We start from the raw sequence: 24,356 nt of genomic DNA on the forward strand, positions 1-24,356 counted from the left end.
CTAAAAGCACTAAAACAGTAGGATTCCCGGCATCTACTGACAAGGCAATATCATTATGTACTCTCAACAGTGCAGACTCAGTACTGTGACGTGATCTAAAACCCGACTGAAATTTTTCACAGAGTTCTGCTGTAAAAAGGCTTGTAACTGTATAAAAACAACTTTTTCCAAAACCTTTGACAGAAAAGGCAGATGAGAGACTGGTCTAAAATTGGACAACACTGTGGGTCAAGATTAGGCTTCTTAAGTAGGGGCCTGACCACAGCAAGATGCAAATATAACCCAATGATAGAAAATGGGTTAAACCGTGTGATGATTAAATGTATATTATGCAGGACTTTGATAAAAAAAAACAATGCATAGATTAATAGAAAACTAATTCCTCTCAATCGTCACTTATAACCCACTAGAAATCTGTGGCGGTGTCTGTATCTGCAGAGACCCTGCCCTCTGTCTGTATTTCTCTTTTCTTATTTACTGTGTGCGGGGTGTTTATGGGCGTCATCAAAGAGCCTTTGGGCCCCACGTGTGTGTGTGTGTGTGTGTGTGTGTGTGTGTGTGTGTGTGTGACCTCCAGCCAATAACAGCGTGCAGGGTGTGGAGCCTGTTTCTATGCCTCCATTATTTAATAGCGCTGCTTTGTCATGCGACTCAGGGTCCGATACCGACGCACAACGCAGCCAAAGGAGACATTTACGCAAAATCTGGCAATGCGACACCTTCCCGCTGAAGTTTGGGTGGGTTTATATGTCCATTGGAACCTAACCGCGTGAAACAATCCGAAAATAACGTTTTGTTCCTCTGATTCGTGACTTTGTTCTCGCTAACGGCGCTCCCCTCACACTCTCGCGCTTGACCACCTCTTCTTGCTCTCTCTCTCTCTCTCTCTCTCTCTCTCTCTCTCTCTCTCTCTCTCTCTCTAATTCAAATTGCTTATTATTGGCATGGAAAACAATATTGCCAAAGCATGAAGGATAATACAATTCAATAATAATTAGATGACAAAAAAAACATACAATTTATGGAGTAAACTAAAATATATACATTTTAAAAAACTAAAAGGAAAACAAGAACATCATAGAAACTGTCTCTCTCTCTCTCTCTCTCTCTCTCTCTCTCCCTCCCTCTCCCTCTCCCTCTCTCTCTGGCTCGTTGAGCCGGAAAGGAGGGGCCACCTTTGAACTCTGCGCTTACAAAGACCAACCGAAAAACATTACATATTTTACCTTTTGAGGGTGAAATCACATATAATGTAACGAAATACACAAGAGTTGAGCAATAAATAGTCAACGCTCCACCCACCAATCAATCCTTGTTACGTTAACAATGGCTCAAATGACAAACCCACACGGAATCATCTCCCCACTCTGCAGTTCCCCTCAGATCTATGAAGCTTTGTAGCTTATTTGCGCTCTTTGTGTTGCTTGTTTCCAGCAGCAGTAGGCTGCAATTGTTCCAGTATTGTTAAAAGCACAGCGTACTGCCCGCCTATAAGACTATAACTGTTTATAAAAATGTCTCTCTGTGTTTGTGTCTCTCAGATCAGGATGGAGCTGAGCCCAGTGCTAACTCCGTGTCGGCGTCCAATCTCCTGCGTCTGTCCCACTATGCTGGAAGACAGGAGTGGCTCCAGAGGTCCCAGCAGCTGCTGGCGGCCTTCTCTGACCGTCTGACCAAAGTCCCTATAGCACTGCCTGAAATGGTCCAGGCTCTTATGGCCCAGCACTACACGCTTAAACAGGTTATTCTTACATCCACACACAAGCTCACATGGATTTATGGGTATATGGTAGTTTAGGCACCCCCTGTGCTTTGCTTTGTTCTCCGTTTGCGCCTTTCAGTGTTTCCCAGGTTGTTAGATTAATAGACTTATTTTCAGCAGCAATTTCTGCTTGTCTGACCTTGTGCGAGCACAATAAACATTACAATTACCAACAAGAAGTGAACCAACCAAAACAATGCACACCGACTGAACAATAGCCGAGCAAGAGAGGCTGGTGAAACAATGAACGTCCCCATATTTGCTCTGCTGCCTCTATTATCGCTATTATCAATAGTCATGCACTGTAGTAAAAACTGCATCAGTGCAAGTAAACTAGACTGTTACAGCAGGCCACAGAGGACTAAGTTCCTTTTAAAGCGCCCATATTATGCTCATTTTCAGGTTAATAATTGTAATTTGAGGTTGTACCAGAATAGGTTTACATGGTTTAATTTCCAAAAAACATCTTTTTTGTTGTACTGCACATTGCTGCAGCTCCTCTTTTCACCCTGTGTGTTCAGGTATATGTTTTAGCTACAGAGTGAGACATCTCACTGCTGTAACATCTTTGTTGGCAGTCGCACACGCGCAGTGGCTAGGTAAGGATCACGTCAGCTAGCTGTTTGTTTCTCCAACTTCAGTCAGTACAATGCAGGATTAGCCAGGAGACTTCTTCTAAACGAGCGCACACTTCCAACTTTGCGTGGAATAGCTGCAGTACTGAGACATGTAAGTAGTTCTTTTGTAGATTATGGTGAACTAGTTGTTTTGGCTAGTGACATAGAAAGCCCTGCAGATTTTGACCAGCTCACCCGGAGACTGAAGGCAGGACACATTCAGAAACCTGTATCTCACTCAAAACAGCATGGATGTTTTTTTTCCAAGTTTGTATGCGTGTGGAAGCACCAGAGACACAAAATAACACCCCAAATCCCAGAAATTGTTCATAATATGGGCACTTTAATAGTAAGACCTTTTTAGATATTTTTTTTTATTCATGATAAGCCAAATAATTCCTTTGATCTTTCGGTTGTCAGAATGGTGACAAACATTAGTCACAATTTACATAAGTCACAATTTAACTAGAGCCTAAGGTGATGTCCTTAAATTGATTATATTATCTGACTAATAAAAAATAAAAAAACAGATGTTCAGTTTACTGTACAAATATAAGACTATAAAAACTGTGAATCATCAGTCTTGAGAAGTGTTAGATATTTGTACTGCTATTTTGAGTCTAATGCTTCCTATATATTATATGAGTCATTGCTGATCTGACACACCGTACATTTGAAAAGTCTCTTACTACTGAGAAAAGAAATCAGCCCGATGGTAGTGCAACAACATTCCACTAATGCATACCATACACTAACTCTGAAAAGACTAAAGTCTGACACCGTCTCACATCTAAAGACAGTCTGTCATAATGTCAGTGAGGTTTTAAGGGGGATTTATGCTTCTGTGGAGGCTACACGTGGAGCTTTTGCCGTAGCCTACGTCAGTGGCCTGAAGTTTAGACTAGTGTGTTCGCCAACGTCTAAAAGAGAATGGCAGGGCCGGCGTGTGTGTGGTAGAGCGAGGGAGAGAGTGACGGGCTTTGGATTAGCTTCGGAGCGAGTATCGACTCTGGAGGAGTAGTGGGAGAAACAAAGTGTCTCCCCTGTGCTTTCTGACCACGGTGGGAAATCTGTAGCAGGACAAGTTAACCCTCTCCTTGATTTCATGTTGTTTATGGAGAAGGAGAACCAGGAAATAAGTAGGGGGAAATGCAACGCTACCAAGCCACGGCCGAGCGGACCAATCACAGTTGTTGCGGTCTGCGTCCGCGCGACGTGTAGTGACACTGTTTGAGAGGCGCGTGTCAGGCTACGGCGAAGGGTCCGTATCTACACGTACCTGTGTATGTACCCACAGCGTTGAATTTAACACGGAATCATAAATTGGCCTTTAGTCGCGGACTATAAGATTTTACTACCAAGACTTAAAACTTACGATACTATCTAACATGTTTGATTTTGTCATAATGTCAAGACGGGGGGAAAAAGACAGACTTAAGACAGAATGAGTTTTCTGACCACCTTACACCAAAACATTGAGACGACAGGGAGTGCGCCCCAACTCTAGCAAGACTCATGACTTCCTTCCTATATTGGACTGTGAAATCGCTTAAAAAGTCAGTGTAAGGTCAGCCTAACTTGTTACCAGTGAGATTTTCCACTTCAGATTTAGTAGTTTTCAAGATTGTAACACATTTTGGTGATTACTTTGAAAATCACAATATTAATATTATTATTTTGTTGTTGTTGTTGCTCCAATAGTCTTAATTGTACACCCCCAATTATTATGCAATTCAAAAAAAAAACACCAAGTCAGAAAGTCAAGAGGCATTATTCGAAAAAGTCTTCTTAGAACAGGCATCATATAAAGGCTATAAATTATATATTTGGTCGCATTCTGCATTAATTCAAAAGTGAAAAATGTGATAACCTCACAGTGCTCTAGCTTGAATGGCGGGCTCAAAGCACCATGATACACACCCTGTTTGGATAAACCTCCGCTTGCAAAGGTCTCTCCTGAAACAAGAAGCCAATGTGTTGACTTTTACCCAACTGAGACAGGTCGTCTGAGGAAAGTGGCTCCGTCTCCGTGATGCACACTTAATCCCTGGACACACTGACTGTTTTTTTTATCAGCTGTCATGCATTTAAAGGGTTATTTGAGCTGTTCAGCCTCGGTTATATAATCAGTTTTGAACTATTAACACCCTCAGTTTGCCTGAAACCAGCATACTAGTATAGCATAGCACAGCGGGAGTTACCCACAAAGTTACCCTAAGAAAACTTTTATCATGGAGCCACGTGCTGCACAATCAAAGGAACAGAGAGAGAAGTAACAGGAGTAGAAACAAGAGAGGAGGATAGTTAGCCTTCTGACGCTCGTACAGTAAATGACCTGCGGAGGATGAGTCGGGGGCTACAGGGCGAGGGAAACGAGCTCAGGGGCAAGGCAGGGCCCGGAGAACACACCTGCCTCCCTCGTTACTGTTACAAATACAGCGCTGACCTCTTATCACTTCCTCCCCCTCTCCCTTCCTCTTATGTGTCACCGTTCCCCTTTTATTTCCCTCAATCCGTACTCTTTTGTCTCGTTATGTCGCCGGCCTCTTCCTTAGTTTACCCTCCCCTCGCCGTCCTCCCCTATTTATTTATTTTTTCTTCTTCTCCAGATCGTGATCTGTGGCCAGAGGGATGCCCCCGACACCACAAGTCTTCTAGCAGCAGTCAACTCGCTCTTTTTACCACACAAGGTAAGAGTTACTGTACGCGTCTTCAGTCCCTAAAGCACCACTGACAAGCAAAAATCAAGCATTGATTTACTCCCAACATCAGGAGCTTTTTTTTTTTATAGTGGCAGCAGATCCACAGTAACCTTTGAAACATGCACACACAGAATCACAGGCACACAGATGCAGAGTGGGACCGAGCCAGAGCAGTGCCTCGGGTGTTGGCTGCTTTAAGTGTGGTTCTTTAAAGGTCAGCCTCCTCTCCTCTCCTCTCCTCTCCTCTCCTCTCCTCTCCTGTCCTCTCCTCTCCTCTCCTCTCCTCTCCTCTCCTCTCCTCTCCTCTCCTGTCCTCTCCTGTCCTCTCCTCTCCTCTCCTCTCCTCTCCTCTCCTCTCCTCTCCTCTGTGTATCAACTTCTCAGCTATGTCTTTTTAGGCATTAGCTGACCTTAAACCTTAAAGCTACATTGTGTAAGAATTTCTCCCATCTAGCGGAGAAATTGTATATGACAACCAACTGAATATTACTTTCTAGCCCTTCCTCCTATGGTGGCCGAACCCAAAATAGACGTTTTTCACGGCAGACATGTTGACATGTCATAGTAGGACAAGCACCGGTGTATTCAAAACCATTAATGATGGCTGCGTTCCACTTAGGAGAGGCCCTGGTATTGTGCATGCTGACTCACTCAAATAGCTTACTGGGACACTTGATGGAACTGAGCCATCGTTAAGGTTATCAATTTCAGCTGTGCTTTTCATTTCTACACGCAGCTGTTCTAGTCACTATTACTATTATTAACTTTGGTCTTGTTGCTTTGCCTGTCGCGTTGTCGTTTTTAATTCTCTTTTTTTGCATTAGCATGATTTTCTTCTTATAGTTGTTTAATGAGCAGTGTTGGAGGGTGCCTTGGGCTGTGTTCACACCATCCACCTAAATTGACGTTGCATTACTCGCGCACCTTTGCTGCTGGATTTAAAATCTTTGAACTCAGGTGGATACAAGAATGAGGCAAGTTTTGCGTTCGCGTTGTGGCTTTCGCTTCACCCGGCGCAAATGTGGTCGTTTTGGATTAAAAACGGCGTATTAAAACGTAACCGTAGTAGTGTGAATGAAGCCTGAAGCCTAAGATTTCCATTGCCCAAGCTTCTTATTGTTACACACATGATCAGAATGTGAACTTGAACTTAAAATCCTAAAAACAGTACAGTAGCAGCACAAAAGCGAAACATGTCCAGTGTAACTGAGATTAGGACTTGTTGTGTCCTTTATGGACAGTTAGTTCTGTACAGGAATTGAGGGCTGAGGATGAGAGCTCCAATCCGGAGTAAAACTACATTCACCAATGTTTGATGCCCTGCTTCTCTTTTTTTCAGAAGAATTATTAAATGGAGCTTTACATACTGATCGAGTAAACTAAACAAACACACACACAGCCTCGATATTCTGACTGTGTAAGACTGCTCACTGACTTCTGTTTATTCAACCAGCCCGAAAGCAAAATTAGATCAGTAAATTAAAGCCGTGATTGTCCAGTGACACAGTCCATCTTCCTTCCTCTCTCTCGCTCTCTTACACGCACGCACACACACACACACACAGGGCCCTATTGAAATATAGATGAGTTGTGCAGTATCAGGCGGTGGCTGCGGTAACATCGGGTCATTCCAGATCCCTGCAGGGAGACAGAGAAGGAGCCAGATAGAGCCATTATCAGGACAGATCTGTTATTAAGGGGGATGTATGGTGTGTACTATCACACCCAGCCAGTGACTGGTCCTCGTTACTGTCAGGTCAATCACATAGGGTTGTCTGATGGGGGTCTGTTGTTGTCCTATAGTCTGTAAGTCTTAAAAGTAAAAAGTGGGGGGAGTTGTAAGGGTTGGAAAGGGTCTCAAGTTTTTCAGAATGTCAAGGCAGGTTTATTTTTTTAGTTAAACTAATATTCTGTGTTTGACAGGTTATCGTTCATAACGTTTGTTTTAAAATTGGTGTTAAATGCAGTTCCAGGTGTTAAATGGGTGAAATGTTTTGGCATTTGGGACCTTGTGAAACCTGCAGTTACTCTAGTATTGTAATTATTAAGGGGTCAACATTTTGCATTTTTGTAAGTCTTCCTCATTCTAACTAGCAAAATAGCATATTAGCTATTGTGTTTAAGGAGGCTTCAGCCTGATTGAGGGTGTTGGCCTGTGTCTGCTAATGACTGCAGTAATGGTAGAGCGGAGGACACGAGAGGAATGGAGTTTTAAAGGCCTCATACAGTGAAGGACGAGAAAAGAAATGGTGGGGACCAGGGAAAGGCACTGGTCTTTTCTACTGGGACCATTAGGATGCTAAATTAGAAGAAGATACACTTAAACTATGTAAGTAAGTAATGAGAGTCAATGTCACTGAATTCTCCCAAGTTGGGAACAGCATTTCTTTATTACTAAAACAGAGTTGAAAAGCATCAATGTGTCTATACAGAATATACTAGTTATTAACAATTTATTGATGGGACTCTTTTTCTCCCAACCTATTTTATGCTTATTTTTATATATTTTAACAACTTTGGAGCTCCATAGTGTTGTATTTTAAGTGTAAGAGTGTGTGTGTGTGTGTGTGTGTGTGTGTGTGTGTGTGTGTGTGTGTGTGTGTGTGTGTGTGTGTGTGTGTGTGGGGTTGGTGGGTGGATGTGTGCAGAAGCCAGCCCTCACTTCTGGAAAGGCCTGTCAGAGTGAAGAGACAGATCCAGATTTTGTTTCTAATGAGCCTTCATTGAGCCTCAAAGAGAGATGAAGGGGGAGATGGGAAAGGAGAAAATGAGACAGAGGAGGGTGTGTGTGTGTGTGTGTGTGTGTGTGTGTGTGTGTGTGTGTGTGTGTGTGTGTGTGTGTGTGTCCAGGTCCAGATGTTGTGGGAACAGCAGCCGGCCATTAGTAGCATTAGCAAGTATCTTGGCTGAGATGTGATGATCCAGAACAAGACTTAACACGCACACACACACACACACGCGCTCTTTCTAGGGAATGAGATGCAACCTTCCCAGAGGAATAGCACCGCTGCCTGCAGCAGCTGTGAAACACATACACACTCTCACAAACACAGTGACACACACTGATAGTCTATGTCCACAAGCATAATGCCCAAATAGTATATACAAATCACACCCAATACGTAAACACACGGAGACACCAGAAGGCTTAATCTGTTTAATAATTGATTAACTTACCTTCTGCTAAGCCCCTGTCTTTGGCCTTTGAAATAATGCTGGGTTACTACCAGGGGTTGATGCATAGACTGTATAAGTCAGCGGTTCTCAAAGTGTGGGGCGCGCCCCACTGGTGGGGAATAGAGACGTGAAAGGTGGGGCGCGCCAAACGGGAGGAAATTTTCCTTTTTTTTTTTTTTGCACAATGCATTCGTTCCAACTTCCGACTTTTAGAAGCTGGATATATCATTTGTTGCGTGTAAATATAAATGTGGATAACGTTAGTGATAGTGACATGCTTGCTACAGTTGCGTTTCTACAGATGAATCGGCGAAAACACGTTTTATTTCTCTGATTCACGGCTTTGTTCTAGCGCCGCTGGGCCTCCCTCTCTCCAGTCTCTCTCTATGTCTCTCCACCATATAACGCTCTCTCTCTTCAGTCTCTTTCTATCTCTCTCCACCATATAACGCTCTCTCTCTTCAGTCTCTTTCTATCTCTCTCCACCATATAACGCTCCCTCTATTCAGTCTCTCTCTATGTCTCTCCACCATATAACGCTCTCTCTCTTCAGTCTCTCTCTATGTCTCTCCACCATATAACGCTCTCTCTCTTCAGTCTCTCTCTATGTCTCTCCACCATATAACGCTCCCTCTCTTCAGTCTCTCTCTATGTCTCTCCACCATATAACGCTCTCTCTCTTCAGTCTCTTTCTATCTCTCTCCACCATATAACGCTCTCTCTCTTCAGTCTCTTTCTATCTCTCTCCACCATATAACGCTCCCTCTATTCAGTCTCTCTCTATGTCTCTCCACCATATAACGCTCCCTCTATTCAGTCTCTCTCTATGTCTCTCCACCATATAACGCTCTCTCTCTTCAGTCTCTTTCTATCTCTCTCCACCATATAACGCTCTCTCTCTTCAGTCTCTCTCTATGTCTCTCCACCATATAACGCTCTCTCTCTTCAGTCTCTCTCTATGTCTCTCCACCATATAACGCTCTCTCTCTTCAGTCTCTCTCTATGTCTCTCCACCATATAACGCTCTCTCTCTTCAGTCTCTCTCTGTCTCTCCACCATATAACGCTCTCTCTCTTCAGTCTCTCTCTATGTCTCTCCACCATATAACGCTCTCTCTCTTCAGTCTCTCTCTGTCTCTCCACCATATAACGCTCTCTCTCTTCAGTCTCTCTCTATCTCTCTCCACCATATAACGCTCTCTCTCTTCAGTCTCTCTCTATCTCTCTCCACCATATGACGCTCTCTCTCTCCAGTCTCTCTCTATCTCGTTCCACCATATAACGCCACCATGCTTTCGGGCAGTTGTTGAGCTCCTCCGATGAGGATTTTAAAATGAATGCGCTGCCGATATCGTCTGTAACAGACGCGATGGAGGAATCTACACATCTCAGTTCTCCAGCGGCAGCCACCTGATGTAAACAAATTCAACCCAAGCGTTCTTTGGTGACGTGATTGATTCTGTTACTGTTGATCATCTGTCATACAATCTGATTGGTCCGAACAGATCCTGTTCGGGCAATAATTGCTTCTCAACGGAGCGAGTCCAGACCAAACTTCCCGACCTCGAAGTTTGTGGGCGGGGCTAAGTTCGGCTGGCATCCAGGCTAACCTAACCACCCCTAACATAACCACTGAAAACTGTCAAAAAAATCTAACCAGAAATGTGCTGATTGATGTTGTTTTGGTACATTAAACCACATTATAAAGCCCATGAGAACCGTTCCGCTCCACTGCCCTGCTGAAAATGTGAAGCAGAAACGCCTCAGATGTCAGATAACGTTCATAATAATTGGACTTTGGGTTCGATTTCCTGAAAGTTTTCAGTGGTTATGAGGAGCAATATGAGAGATAAATTTGGTAATCACTGATCATTGTTTACGTACATTAAACCACGTTTTTATTCATTAGTAAGCTACAGGACAACGTCTTTCAAACATGACCTGCGCGAAAGAGAAAAAAAAAAAAATGAATGCGTCATTGTATCCAGCACTTCTGGAAATTTACTTCCAAATGCGTCTCTGTCCCCAGCACATTTCAAACCAAACTGACGCCCATGGATTTACCCGTGACTCAATCTGGAAAATAATTCGATTTCGTATTTTTGACCCTCTGAACTTACCGTTGGATACGCCTCTGATACGGGACAGCTTAGGACGCTCCAGGCTGCAGCCATACCCGCCTCCACTAGACTAGAGAGTGAGTGAGTGAGTGAGTGAGTGTGTGTGTGTGTGTGTGTGTGTGTGTGTGTGTGTGTGTGTGTGTGTGTGTGTGTGTGTGTGTGTGTGTGTGTGTGTGTGTGTGTGTGTGTGTGTGTGTGTGTGTGTGTGTGTGTGTGTGACTATAAATGCAGCGCGTGTGAGAGCAAACCGTCCTCATAGCTTATTAGACCGATCACCCCCGAAATTGTGCAATGCAAAACAGACTCATTGCAGCCACTAATACAGGGAGAATAGACCTTTCTTGCCAAATGGATTGCTGTTCCTTTTTTTAACAGATTGCAAAGTGGCACTTTTATTTCTTTTCTATTTTTGAACTTGATAGCCTACAAATTTTGACACAGCTGCACTTTTATTTTCTTTATTTTTGAACTTGCTGTTATTTGATGTAGATAGTTGCATTTCGATACAACTTGTTACTTCAATAAATTGGAACATTTTAAGCTTGTTGCGTATTTCATTAGCATTGTGTTGGGGCGATGGGGGCAGGTGGGGCTTGAAAATTCCCCCTTGTCCAAAGTGGGGAATGACCGAAAACGTTTGAGAACCACTGGTATAAGTGAAGCCAAAACATCTTGAGCGCCCCCTGGTGGCTGGCTGCATTATAGGTCATAAATCCCGCCCCCTTCATGTTAGCGGATGTGATGTGGGCAAACAAAAAAATGTAAGTACACGTCAAATAATACATTTTTCCCAAAGATGGTTTCTGTCATTTTAGTTCACACTGATGTCGGTTCAAATGTTAATTTATCTGATAAGTTGTGTTTTTATTAGTTATTTGATGCTAAATAAACACAGGGTGCAACATCATGATTGACAGCTTTGATTGATTGCCGATCGGTCGGCGGCTGAATGGGTGGGACTTTGATACCTCGGTTCTACCGCTCTACCGATCACTACTGCGCAGGCTCTGGCTCCAAAATTACAAGATGGCAGCACCGTATCCGGGATATATTGGCTTCACTTTTGTACAGTGGGAGGAAGTGGAGACTCGTGGTCCATCTTTATATACTATGGTTCAACTGTAGGCAGCAACCCAGTTAGCAGGACATGCTAACAGCTGCACCTTGCTACCTTCCACCCTCCAAACTCTTTAAACCCCATGTCTTGCTATTATTAATACCCCATTGCACATCTAGAGCTGTAACAATTCCAAATATTGCTGTACAATTAATTGTCTCAGAAATAATTGCGATTAATAATATAATGGTCTTTTTCGGTCAAATTTGAAAATATTTATCTATGTATTACTATTTCAAACAAATTAAAGTTTTGAATGAATCCCAAGACACATCTTTTGGTATATATCACGACCCAGCTGAAGTAAACCACACCACTTTATTATCATAAAACATAGAACATTACTTTCATAGAACATTTATCCCCATCAATAAAAAGCAGAGCATAAAGCTCAATAGTGACCGCCCACTTTTTTTTAACGGCTCTGGTTCCAGAAGTGTTTTTCCCCGTTCATTTGTTCCATTGACGTTTTAAAAACTGCTTATATAAAGAGTTTTAAGCCTGGCACCCAGCCAACCAGCTACAAGAAGAATCGTGACTATAAAACATTTGATTCGGCGCAAAAAATAAAAACAATAATCGCGAGTTGGACCAATCAGAGACGTCCCTGTTACGCTTAGGGTTGTGGGTAGTGTAGTTTTTCTCCATAAGATCGCGAATAAAACATGTTTTTCTACCTCGTAGCTTGTGGTCCGTCTACCTCGGATGGTTTAGACATTATGGCTGATAATCAAAATCCTTATGGAGAAAATCAATGGAATTTTTACTTCCGGAACCACACTGTTGAGCTCTATTATCATTAACAACAAACAGCGTGAGACAGCTAAAGCCCAGGATGTTTGGAGTTGCTATGGCAACAAGTGACAGCTGCCACTAGCATAGCTTTAGCTCAACGGTCCGACCTTATGTAATTACAATTTGGCACATCTAAACAAAATCAACAATCACCATCAACAGTCATACCCATTAAGACCTTAGCTAATGTTAGCAAACACGTTGTTCTTTACAGATTAGAAAAATAAGAGCATAAATCTCCAGGGAACTCGGTAGCATAATGAATGACGGCCATTTCCGCTATAGTATCGTCATTTACAGTCGGTAACTTTACTAATTTAACAAAGCACAATAGTAGATTAAACACACAGACAGACTAACTGAGGTTATATTACTTAGTCTAACTCTGGAGGTTACGGTGAATAAGCTAAATTCCCAATAAGTCGGTGTGCTCCTTTTTAATGGCTCCAAACAAAAGTGTGACCCATTTCATAAAAAAAAAAATGCTCTAATGCTTTAATTGCGCTTATGTTAAAAAAATGATGCTTAGTAGAGGTTGCTAAGCTGTGATTGGACAGTTGCTTTTTCGGGCGAGGAGTTTAGCAAACGGCCAATTGTTGCAAGTCATTTTTCAAACAAAAATGCCAAACATTTGCCTCTCTAATGCTTCTCTAATGTTAAGTTTTGCTGGATTTGCCGTTTCCTTGACAAAACAAGCTATTTGAAGACGTCACCTAGAGACATTTTATACGCGTAAAGGTTAATTTAGTCATCACATATAATTTGCGGATAATTTCTGTTGGCAATAAAAAAAAAAAAATTGTACTAACTGTTGCCCTGAGAGCAACAGAAAAACCCCACAATTAGATTATGGATAAGAATAATTGGAAGAAAACCAATTAGACTGCTGGAGAATGGGAATCAGTATGAGAATGATAAAGGATAAAGTGGAAGATGGAGTCAAAAGAGGAATTATGGAAGTACTGTGATTGGGAAGAGATGGAGGGATGTTAAATGAGATAAACAGAAGTAGTAGAAGGATGAGTGTGCGCAGGGATTGTGCTCCACGTTACATTAGGTAGGAGAACATGTCTAATTTAAATCCAATTACCCCGCGCCTGTTTTCCCGGTTCGAGGCCGACTCGCTTTAATTGTGCTGAATGAGGTGCTCGGAGCCAAACTCATGAGATCTTCACCTCATTTCATTTATTCACCACAAGACTCTGTGCTTCTCAATTCACCCCAGCACTCTGTTGCACTTTTTGCTTGTTGGAATCAATTACGGCCTCAACAATCACATTGAAACATCGCTCGTGATTGTAATTGCTGCAATAAATTGCAGTTCATTTTTCTATTACGCAGAAATATAGCTTGATGAGAGTTGTGTCGGCGTTTGTTGATTGTAGAGGCCTCTGGGTTTGTGAGAGGAGGGGAGTTGGAACACAACTATAGATGCAGTTCCAGTTCTCCTCTCCCTTCCCAACACTCCTCATGCCTATTCTACTGCCCGGTGTGTCTCTGCTTTTCTGCTCTCTGTCTCCCTCATATGGAAGTGTGAAATAGTGTATGAAAGGTGTCCGCGAAAGGGAAACACTGGTAGCCTGACAAGCCAGACCCACATCAAGATGTTGGGTCTGGGATCTCACCATTGACAGGGCTCAATCCGAGGGGCGGGATAAACGGTTGTCTTTCAAATTCCCTCTGCACGTAATAGGATAGCGCTACAACCAGGCAGAGCAACGAAGAAGGTAGCGAAGCTAGTGCATAGATTAAACTTTTGCCGTATCTGGGCGGCAAAACTCCGAACACATCTTCCTTTTTTAAGAATGATTTCTATGCCGTTCTTTGTTCTTTTCTCAAAGAAAAGCTTAACTCCAAGTCTTCCAGAAGACCGATGTTCCCAGCAGCAGCAGCCATAAGCCCCGCCCACCGACACTATACACGATGTGATTGGCCTGACCAAAATTTGTTTTTTCCAGCTCGCAAGCCAACGGAGAGTGCCTAGACTGACCCTGGCTGCAAAATAAATTTGCTGCCGCTAGGGTGCATCTAGATTTCTAGGCTAAAACACTGGCACATTTGATCAGCTTTTCTCTGAACATTGTCATCTTATTATATAGATTATTTTAAGAGCTATTGAAATCATAATTTTTATTTCATCCATGTTAAAAGCAGACTACCTTGGTTTACACGATGTGTTTTTATTATCATTATTTTTTCAAATATAATGATTTTCTTTATAAGAACAGGAATTGTCGAGGTCGTATACAGAGTGAGGAAAACACAAAGGGGCCAATACAGTAGTAACACCTGTGCTTTACCTACTATGAGAAGTCAAAATGTCTGCTAGGGAAATGGCCCATGCAGGACAGTGATCCTCAACATACAGTAAAGTTTGTTATGGCGAGATGAATGCCTCTGACCAATCCCGTTGATTTTCCATACTTTTCAAAATGATGCGGAGGGCAATGAGGACATATTAGTGATGACTTCACATTGCTTGCTTTGTGGAGTTTCTTCTTCTATGTTTGCGTCAGGTTAGCCGGCAAAGGTTGCATTAGTGAGTTATTAGACCTTGCCCCCTCTTCTCCTCAATAGCTACAGACCGAAATGGCACATCCTAAGAAAAGCCCATTGTGGAACTGGCTCTAGTGGCTGTAATTCTGCACCAAGGCTGAATTTCGGGAAAGAGACTTAGGGGACCACTGAGGCCAAACATAACAGCATCCAAAAAGCAGCATGTCATAGGACCTTTAAAGTTGTACTTAAAACAAATAATGAGGTTGGCTTCCATTCAGTAACTACTTAAATCAGCCTAGTTTTCACCCTAAGCACAGTCATTTTCGACACTACATAAAGGGGGTTTAGAAAGGACTTGCATTAGCCTGCTTTGTTGATGTTCCTTGATTATTTTTGTATTAGTACAAGATAGAGCTGCAAAGATGAAACGACTAATTGATTAGTTGTCAACTAATAAAAGAATTAATCGGTTTAAGTAATTTCTTTAATGGAAAGAAAGTCTAAATTCTCTGATTCCAGCGTCTTAAATTTGATTATTGTCACTCTTTCCTAAACATGGGTTAAAGCTAAAGTTCAAACCCTGCTATTGTTAATCATATCTGCATTTGAAACAAACAGCTGCGTTGTGACTTGGCCTGCAGGGCGGTAGATGTTTGGGGAGATCTTTTCCAATTTAGATGAACCACAAAAATAATTCCAATCCTGAAAAATATTTCAATTCCCAAATCCCCAAGAATTCTGCCCCGTTTGCTCCTTGTCTTTTTCTCTCTTGGTGCTTTATGGGACGCATTTACACAAAATGGAAACCATCCCGCATTACGCATGGTGATTTACATTAATAGAGCTTGGTTTAGTAGAGTAACAAAGCATCTTGGCAGAAGCGTCGACAGTGGTTCGAAGTATGAATTCCTGTCAGTGCCAGATTTACTTGTGGTCTTTTATCAGTTGAACAATGTTTTACAAGGACTGGAATTCCCATTGTGAGTTCCCATTGTTGTTAGCTTTAAAGCCCCTCTGAATATCAGCACTGCTTATTAATGACTCTCTGTGCTTTTGCCCCCCAAAAACTATCCAAGTAAGTATTCTCGTGTGTGTTTAAAGTCAGGGAGTCACAGAGAGCAGTTAGTTGTTTTGCCGGCTCTCTGGGGTGCACTTAAAGGACAAATCCACCGCAAAATGAACCGAGGGGTTAATAAGACATGTGTTCACCCTTCTCTGGGATTTGTTTTCATGCTAATCGAATGTGACCAGTTTTATCACAAACCGCTAATTAGCTAATAACGCTAGATGTCGGGGACACGGATAAAGTAAAAAGAAATCTCTATTTCTACACCAGTAACAAGGCTCAAAATAGCACCACACTTCCACGGTAGCATAATGAGGGTCCTTACATGCAAACCGAAGCCTTGAGAACTTTGTAAGGGTACGGACAGTTTATTAAAAAGATAGTTTATAAAGACAGTATCTTTCATGTATACAGGCGGGAAAACCGTCACAACCAGTCGAACAACGAACGCCGTGAACTGATTGCATGTTGCACAGCGTTCGTCGTTCGACTGGTTGTGACTGTTTTCCCGCCTATATACATGAAAGGTACTGTCTTTCTGAACTATATTTTGAACTCTGTACACATGTGTTATTAACCCCTAGGTTCATTTTGCGCCAGATTTGTCCTTTAAGTGAGGAAATTGAGTGGATGCGATTGGGAGGAGCGTCTGTGGCAGGTGTTAAAGGAGGACCATTAAATGCTGGTGTTAGTGAGAGATGTTTGGGGCAGAAAGTGTTACAGTAAGGCTGTGCAATTAACCAAATTTTAAGTGTGATTTCGGCTTCTAACAATCACAATTAAACAGAGTCCTCGAGAAAAGCGATTATTTAGCACATCAAGTTATAGAGTAAACTCTTATTTGGTCCCGTGTTCTGAATGGGGAAAAAAAAAGTTCAATCGTGAAAGTATTAAGGGAAATTTCACAGTTCAAGGTGTTTTCACTGTTGATCTGTTTTAACTGTTTAACTGTCACTGTTTGTTCGCTTTTTGAGTTCAATAAATGCATCATCTTTCCAAAAGTCAATAAGTAACCGTGATTTTCACTATCCATCTCTCGCTATTCCATAATCGAACAGCCCTGCGCTAAAGGGATTTTGTAGGATTAAGAAACAAGATGGAAGAATTCCTGGAAGGAGAGAACTGAAGTGTCCCATTTATTCCTGCTTCCCCGCCCTTCTGCATCTTTCCTGATCACTTTCCCTAGAGGAGGAAGAGAGCAGGACACAGTGGGACTAGCGGAGAAGGAAAGGGACGAGCGTGGCCTTTAAGAGGAGAGAGCGTCCTTTTAAAAAAAAAAAAAAAAAAAGTGAATCCCTTAACAAGACCTCAGAGACCCAGGGAAGGGAAAGCAGAGGGAGGGAAGGAAGGAGATGGAGTCTAGACCGAGGCTAACTAGCAACTGGAAACAACACCGTGCAGAGGAGGATTAGAGCCAGGCGCTCTCACAGTCCTCCTCAGTGACCTTTGACCTCCCTCACTTCATGCTGCTGCCTTGTTACACCTCTACTCCTTCCTCCCTTCTGTCACAATCCCTCGGTTCTCTCATCAAAGGTTGCGTGCGTATTTGGATGTGTGTGTGTGTGTGTGTGTGTGTGTGTGTGTGTGTGTGTTGTGTGTGCGTGTGCGTGTGTGTGTGTGGGTGGGTGGGTGCGTGCGTGCGTGTGTGTCCGTATGTAGTATAGTGCTATGGGAATTGATTCCCCTGTTCTCTGAGCCGCTAAGCCCAATAACCAGTCAGAGAGCAGAGCCCAGGTTGATTGACAGCTGTGGGAAAGGTCCCAGATGTTTCCCGTAGCAGGAAAGTGCTTTCCAGGCAGACTGTCAATGCGCTCATTCTCTTTTCTCCTGCTTTCTTTTTTTTTTTTTCTCCTCTCTCATTTTGCTCGTCATCACGCTCTCACACACGTCTATCTCACTCCATTCTTCCTAAACGTGTTTAATTTGAAATTTTACATTCCTCCATTGAGTGTTTATTTTGTTCCCTCCATCATCATCCTTCCATTTAGTAATTCCACCATATGCCAGTCCATCCATAAAGCTATAGGTGTGTGTGTGTGTGTGTGTGTGTGTGTGTGTGTGTGTGTGTGTGTGTGTGTGTGTGTGTGTGTGTGTGTGTGTGTGTGTGTGTGTGTGTGTGTGTGTGTGTGTGTGTGTGTGTGTGTGTGTGTGCACTCGGCATCCAACAGAGAGTGGACAGCTTTAGTGATGCTGCTGGAGATATAATCCTCTCGTCTTGTATCTCGTCTGTATGTCTGCTGCAGTTGTGCTTATCCGCATCTCAGCTCTAAATAAATAAATGCTGAACAGATAAGACGTGCAAATGCATTTGCGCACACAGGCACGCACACACACACACACACACACACACAGTGTTTTCCTCACTCTGTCACTCTCTCGTTATCTTTATAAGCCGTGGATGTTTTCCTCTGTTATAATCAGGGATGTAGTGGGGGTCAAAACAATCCAAGTCCAAGTTTAGTTTCACCGTGTAACCGTCCTCCGTCAAAGAGTTTGTTTTTGGTTCGGTTTGTTGCTTTTTCTGTCTGTCAGCAGGATAACGGCCCGCTTCTCGTGAAACTTGGTGGTAGGGTGTAGCACGGGCCAAGGAAGAACTACTTTTTAGGATCCGAATCACAGGGGCGGATACACAAATCATTTTTCACTACACACAACATTGCGAGATAGGGCATGGCCCTGGAGGAGGCCTGCACTCTCTGAGTGCCCTTCTGTTTTGCAATAGCATACCTTGCAAATTAAATTAATATTAAGATGTAAAAGATTCTACCAACATTAATACTGTTAATGTGCACAAACGGAGAACGTCAAAGCTATTGTCCAACTCATTAGTGCTTACATAACCCGCTTTCAATAATTATTTTAAAATGTGTCTTTTATTAAGCATTTTACAGTTTGTATCATTCTGGATACGTTGTCCATTGAGGGTATAGATTGGAAAAAGTTAGAGAAATTAAGTATTATTTTCATTGTAAGAACATAAGACTTGTCTCAAACCGTCTTTATGTAAACTTTTAGAAAGTTTAAACACTATTATACTCTATACTAATATTATTTATATACATTCACAGTCAAACTGTCATTCATAAGTATTTTTGTATATCCTGCTAAAACCTGCACGGCTTTCTCATTCTAAAGCAGTTATATATTGTACATATTTGTTGTAGTATGTTTTTCATATTGCAGTCTTCCTGTGCTATATTTCTTGACTGGGTACTTTATTTTATTTATGTCTAATAAATACAATTGTATGCACCAAACAGCAATGCTGTTCCTTGTTAGTGAAAACCTAGTTGGCAAGAAACCTGATTCTGAATAGTGGAAACCCTCTAAGCTAAGCTAAATCCACCTTCTTCATCTTCCTCACTTGATCCCTCGTCTGAATCTGATGAGCTGTCGGGACGCAAATCTGTTATCCAATCAGTGTCTCCCGGTGAAACTAGACTGAACACGACATCAAATAATGTCGTTTTTCATTAATACGATTGTTTAAATTACTTTGGCGAGCTGGTCCGTCTTTTTCCCTCTCTCTTCTTCTCGGTTATGTTTTTCCTCTCGCTATACATGAATCATCCACTCGTGGATCGTTGTAAAAAAGACAACATATGCCCGTGTGCATCTACATTACTGTAGCATGAAATGAGATGTGGGCTAGTGCACAGATGACCTCCCCCACAGTGTGATGTAACAGCCCTCATGTTCCAGCCAGCATTACTTTCCCATAAGACGTGAGACTCCATGTCTCTACACCTGTCTTAGTTTAAAGTTTCCTGTGCTGAGTTAGAAACAAAGTTGCATTAAAAAAAATAAAAAAGCTTTCCGATTTTGACTGGTGTGACTGAGAGCTAATGAAACACCTCTCATGGAGTCCAGCAGTCTTTAATCTCACACATACAGACGCTCGCTAGTTGTTCTCAGGGGTCACTGTTGTTCACCAGTCTTTTTAGCACAGTGACCCTGACTGAAAACAGGAGCCAAGATCTGTGTCAAGAAATAAATGAACTTCATTCCATTTGTTTCAAATCACAGAATCTATCACAATGTTTTTGTATTTTTATATATTCGCAACATTAGTCTGTGCTTCATATGTGTAACCAAGTTTCGTTAGTCTACGTTAAAGGTCCCATGGCATGAATGTTTTTTACCATTAATATGCGTTCCCCCAGCCTGCCTATGGTCCCCCAGTGGCTAGAAATGGTGATAGGTGTAAACCGAGCCCTGGGTATCCTGCTCTGCCTTTGAGAAAATGAAAGCTCAAATGGGCCGATCTGGATTCTTCTCCTGACCCATGAGAGAGAGACATGGCTATCAAACGAGCAGAGTGGCAGTTGGTCAAGGCCACACCCCCACCCTCCACCTTGCCCCTCCACTTCTGTCTCTGCTCAAGCTGCGCTCGGACGTCGTTCCAAATTACCCTGCACCCAGTTTGCAAGAAAGCCTGAATAGGTAACAGTTCACTGACCACTGTGCCGCTTTCTACCGTTTCCTAACCCTGTTTTCCAATGCGTTCGTAACGTTGAACGCGACACACCAGAAGAAAAAAAAAAAATCAAGTGCATCATAAGATGTATGTATAAAAAAACCTACGGACACATTCTTCTATTGTTATACTTCTGGGTGAAGACATGACATTTACTTAAAATATTGCCCTCATAACACTCAGATTTGATCTCCTCAACATTTTTAACTTGACATGACTTTTATGACGAGCAAATGATAATTCCCTTTCACGTTGAATGCAGCAGAAGCCAGTGCAGTATGCGGTAGGTGTCAGGGCGTGATGGAGGAGAGAGGCATTCATTCTGCTCAGATACCAAGGTCCTGAAATCTCAGCGGAGACGCCGGTGATTTAGTGGAGAGGGACCTGTACAGACTGTCAGCAGCTGGAAACTCAGCACGATCAAAGGCCAGAGCACACCACCCGAACACTCCCTCTCACTCAGGTCCAAAGACACACAAATGAGCGTGTCCATTTTTTACATTATTTTTAAAGGGGTGATAGAATAGGGTATTTCACACTGTTGAAAATAGGCCTGGGCGATATGGAGAAAAAAAGATATCACAATATTCTTGACCAAATACCTCGATATCGATATTGCGGCGATATTCTAGGGTTGACAGTTGGTGCTTTAACAAAATCTCTTCACACTTAGATTTTTGATAAATAATCATCAGTAATATGGACATAAGTCTAAGTGGGTAAAGGCAAATAATAGAACAGCTAGAACAGTCTGGTAAGTTCAGAAAAGTACATCACTTTACTGGAATGCAGCCTTTAAAACCATTAAAAGACACCACTTATCACGATATTACGTTATCCAAAATCTAAGACGATATCTAGTCTCATATCACGATATCGATATATTGCCCAGCCCTAGCTGAAAATGGCCCCGGTGCTGTTCTATGCTCCCTAATGCAACACTGTGAATGGGCTTTAGAATGAACAAGAGGTTTTCTGCCATATATAGTATGCTCATGAATATTTAGATGAGCTGCGCGCTGATTGGTTGCACACACACAGACACAGAGCTGCCCGGCGCACAGCGCACACACACATACAGGCACACACAGCGCTGCACGCACACACACACACACACACACACACACACACAGGCACACACGGACACACTGTCTGTTAACTTTACCGATAGACTTCCAAATACAGACATGCCCGGATGCAACCAGTCTGGTAACAAGATGAATTAATGAATGTGGGTCGTAAGAGAGTTGACTTGGAGTTTATTATGTGTGTGTGTGTGTGTGTGTGTGAGAGAGCATGTGTGCGGGGAAGTTTTACTCTGTGGGAATATAGTCATGTAAAAAAAAAAACTTGCCTCCTGTCAATGAAATTGGACATGCATTTTGGAGGTCAGCATATTTGGGTTCTACAGTAAGTTTGGGTTAATTGAACTTTGGCTGCTAAACCTAGTGAGAAAGTCAGCAAAGCGTGCGCGGCTATGGCTCATGCAGCTGCTTTGAGCGAGCACAGCTGGACTTTCCATTGGAATTAATGGCCTCTCTCCCTGGCGGTGTTGAACTTCTGCTTTTAGTGCTAAAGCCCTGTAATAACACGGCAGGTGTTCAACTGGGTTGAGATCTGTAACTGCAGAGGCCAAGTGCATATGCTTCACATGACTTTTTAAACCATTCACTGAGTCCTTGTGCCCTGTATGGAACCCCATGTATTTATTTAGATTTTCCTCTCATTTATTCAGATTTTTCCTTTTTATTCAGAAGTAGCCAAATGAAAGTGTTTTTTGTTGTTGTTGAGAGCCATGCTGTCACGCATTAGTCTGGATGCTAGAGCTCCTTCACAGTCAGTGGGACCCTAATGCCTAAAAAAGGTGGAGCAAAAGGGAGATCAGTAAATAAATACACACAAAATAATCAATCCTTTTAGATACTGTATAAAAACACATGCATAGTTGTGAAGAGCAAGCGTACTAATAGTCAGGTGAATGATAAATAGTGTCCAAATTGTACAATGACTGGCAGATAAGTGATTTCTAATATGGCTGCCCCCTCTTAGTCGATTAGTTGACCAATTGGTCGTTTTGGTCTTAGTCCACTAAGATGTAGCCTGGGGAAAAACCCTGAGGAACTTCCGGCAAATTTGAGATTTCAAATTTTTCCAAATCGAGGCACCAATCACAACCGCTGAGGGGGGGCTTTACACGATGGCGATAGCGCAGCGATGGCGAGCAGCTTTTTGTTTACATTCAACATGACGGCCACCGATGCGCGGCGTCACCCGTCGATGCCCCTGTCGCTGCTACGTCACCCGCATCGTTGGTCCGATTGGTTGAGGGTATATCCAATTGCGCCCAGAGGCATTTGAGCGGCGTCCGTTGGTGACGCCCCCTTTGGAAATGAGCTGCGAACGCTACTAAGATGTCTTTAGTCGATTCATTAAGCATTGCTTCTTTCGTGCTGAATGACTTCTTTCCAAGAAACTTATGTATGAGCACATCTCTGGTAAACACGAGATGTAAAGTGGTGCTTTTACACGACTCTTTGTGGAGAAACTCAGTTTTATAGATCTGTCGATTAAATCAACTCTTGGAAAAAATAAATCGACTAAGAATTTCTTTAATCGAGGACAGCCCTAATTTCTTATGACACGGCAGTTTCAGCCCGATCAGTGATTAATGATGAATGGCTCCTTGCACGTCTGTTTCTAATCTTCTTGGTTTCTTTGCCTTCTTCCCTCCAGCCTATTTTTGTCTCTCTAGTGCTCTCACCTCACCCTCCCCCCCCCCTTCTCTCTCTCCTGATGAATATTCAGTTGAGTAAATGAAGCTGATGGTGTCAGCGCATGGCTGACAATGTGTGTGTGTGTGTGTGTGTGTGGCGCATGTGGCCCTGCTGCACCGCCGCCCTCCATCACCCCACATTTTGTCTCAGAGTGTGAATGTGTGTGTCTGTGTTTGTCCTGGGGCGGCAGCCCAGAGGCCAGGTTGTTATGATGACTGAGCAGGTCTGTGTGTGTCTGTGTGCGTGCATGCGTGTCAAGACAAAGCGGAGTGAGAGGGATGGAGGGAGTAAATCTTCTCATGCTTGGCTGCGGCGCTATTTACCACCATCCCTCTTCCTCAGGTGCGACAGCGGCTCTCTAAAGTGTGCGTTTGGCGTGTTCATTGTGTTTCTGTAGCTCTGTCTTGCTGATAGCGGTCGGCTTTGTGAGTCGTGTGCGGACTAGCAAGGTTAGAAACCGATGGGAAATAAAACATTTCAATGGTTCCTGAAGAGGGGTGTGTGTGTGTGTGTGTGTGTGTGTGTGTGTGTGTGTGTGTGTGTGTGTGTGTGTGTGTGTGTGTGTGTGTGTGTGTGTGTGTGTTTTGTGTTACTTTCAGCACAGGTACACTATGTTCTTTGAAAGCGTCTGAGCTCAACTGTTTTGGCAGAATGAGAGAGAAAGAGTGGGAGGGAGCAGCCAGTGTGGGGACATTTAGTGTGTGTGTGTGTGTGTGTGTGTGTATGTTGTATTTGTTTCAGGCTTGCCCAGTGTATGAAGGAATTAACCCAGTGGGAGTTTGACTGTGCTCTCATGTGTAGCCAACTATGCTGTCTGCTACAGCTTCAAACACACACACACACACACACACACACATTTTGCAGTGCACAGAATGCAAGACCGCACACTTTGCATTCACTTCATCATGTTCACAAGCCTCGTGTACACATTCCCACATAATCTGTCTCCCTGTCTCTCTCCGTTGATGTCTTTCTCCATCACTCTACCACACACTCTCTGGTCCTGTCCAGCCCCCAGGGGTGTGTGCAGATGGAGTTGTTGTGACACGGACCGACTACAGCGTGGCCTTTCAGATGAGGGCGCGCGGCTGGATATGGTCTGGCCACCAGAGAGGGACTGCGTGAAGCTGACACGCAAAACAAAGAGTCGGGACAGAGAGGAAAAGGTTTCGGCTTGGCAGGGAAATCCTCCTCCTGTCTCCATAGCAACGGTCACACCACTATGACCACATTCCATCACACTCCTCACCA

The 24,356-nt window shown here is 43.0% G+C and overlaps 1 protein-coding gene across 2 annotated transcripts in view; it reads left to right on the forward strand.

Annotated features, from left to right (window-relative positions):
- spata20 (spermatogenesis associated 20) overlaps positions 1-24,356 on the forward strand; it is a 68,455-nt gene that overhangs the window by 38,655 nt on the left and 5,444 nt on the right. The window contains exons 14-16 of one of the 2 annotated variants that reach the window (XR_005637834.1): positions 1,542-1,741; positions 4,989-5,069; positions 5,171-5,295. Coding sequence is in view for 1 of the 2 variants with exons in the window: in XM_039788343.1 (XP_039644277.1) it covers positions 1,542-1,741; positions 4,989-5,069 (281 nt within the window). In the remaining variant the exon portion in view is untranslated. The remainder of the gene's footprint in view (positions 1-1,541; positions 1,742-4,988; positions 5,070-5,170; positions 5,296-24,356) is intronic. The other variant, XM_039788343.1, reaches the window with a different exon arrangement.

This window comes from Perca fluviatilis, chromosome 21 (genome assembly GCF_010015445.1).
Source record: "Perca fluviatilis chromosome 21, GENO_Pfluv_1.0, whole genome shotgun sequence".
Taxonomy (NCBI): Eukaryota; Metazoa; Chordata; class Actinopteri; order Perciformes; family Percidae; genus Perca; species Perca fluviatilis.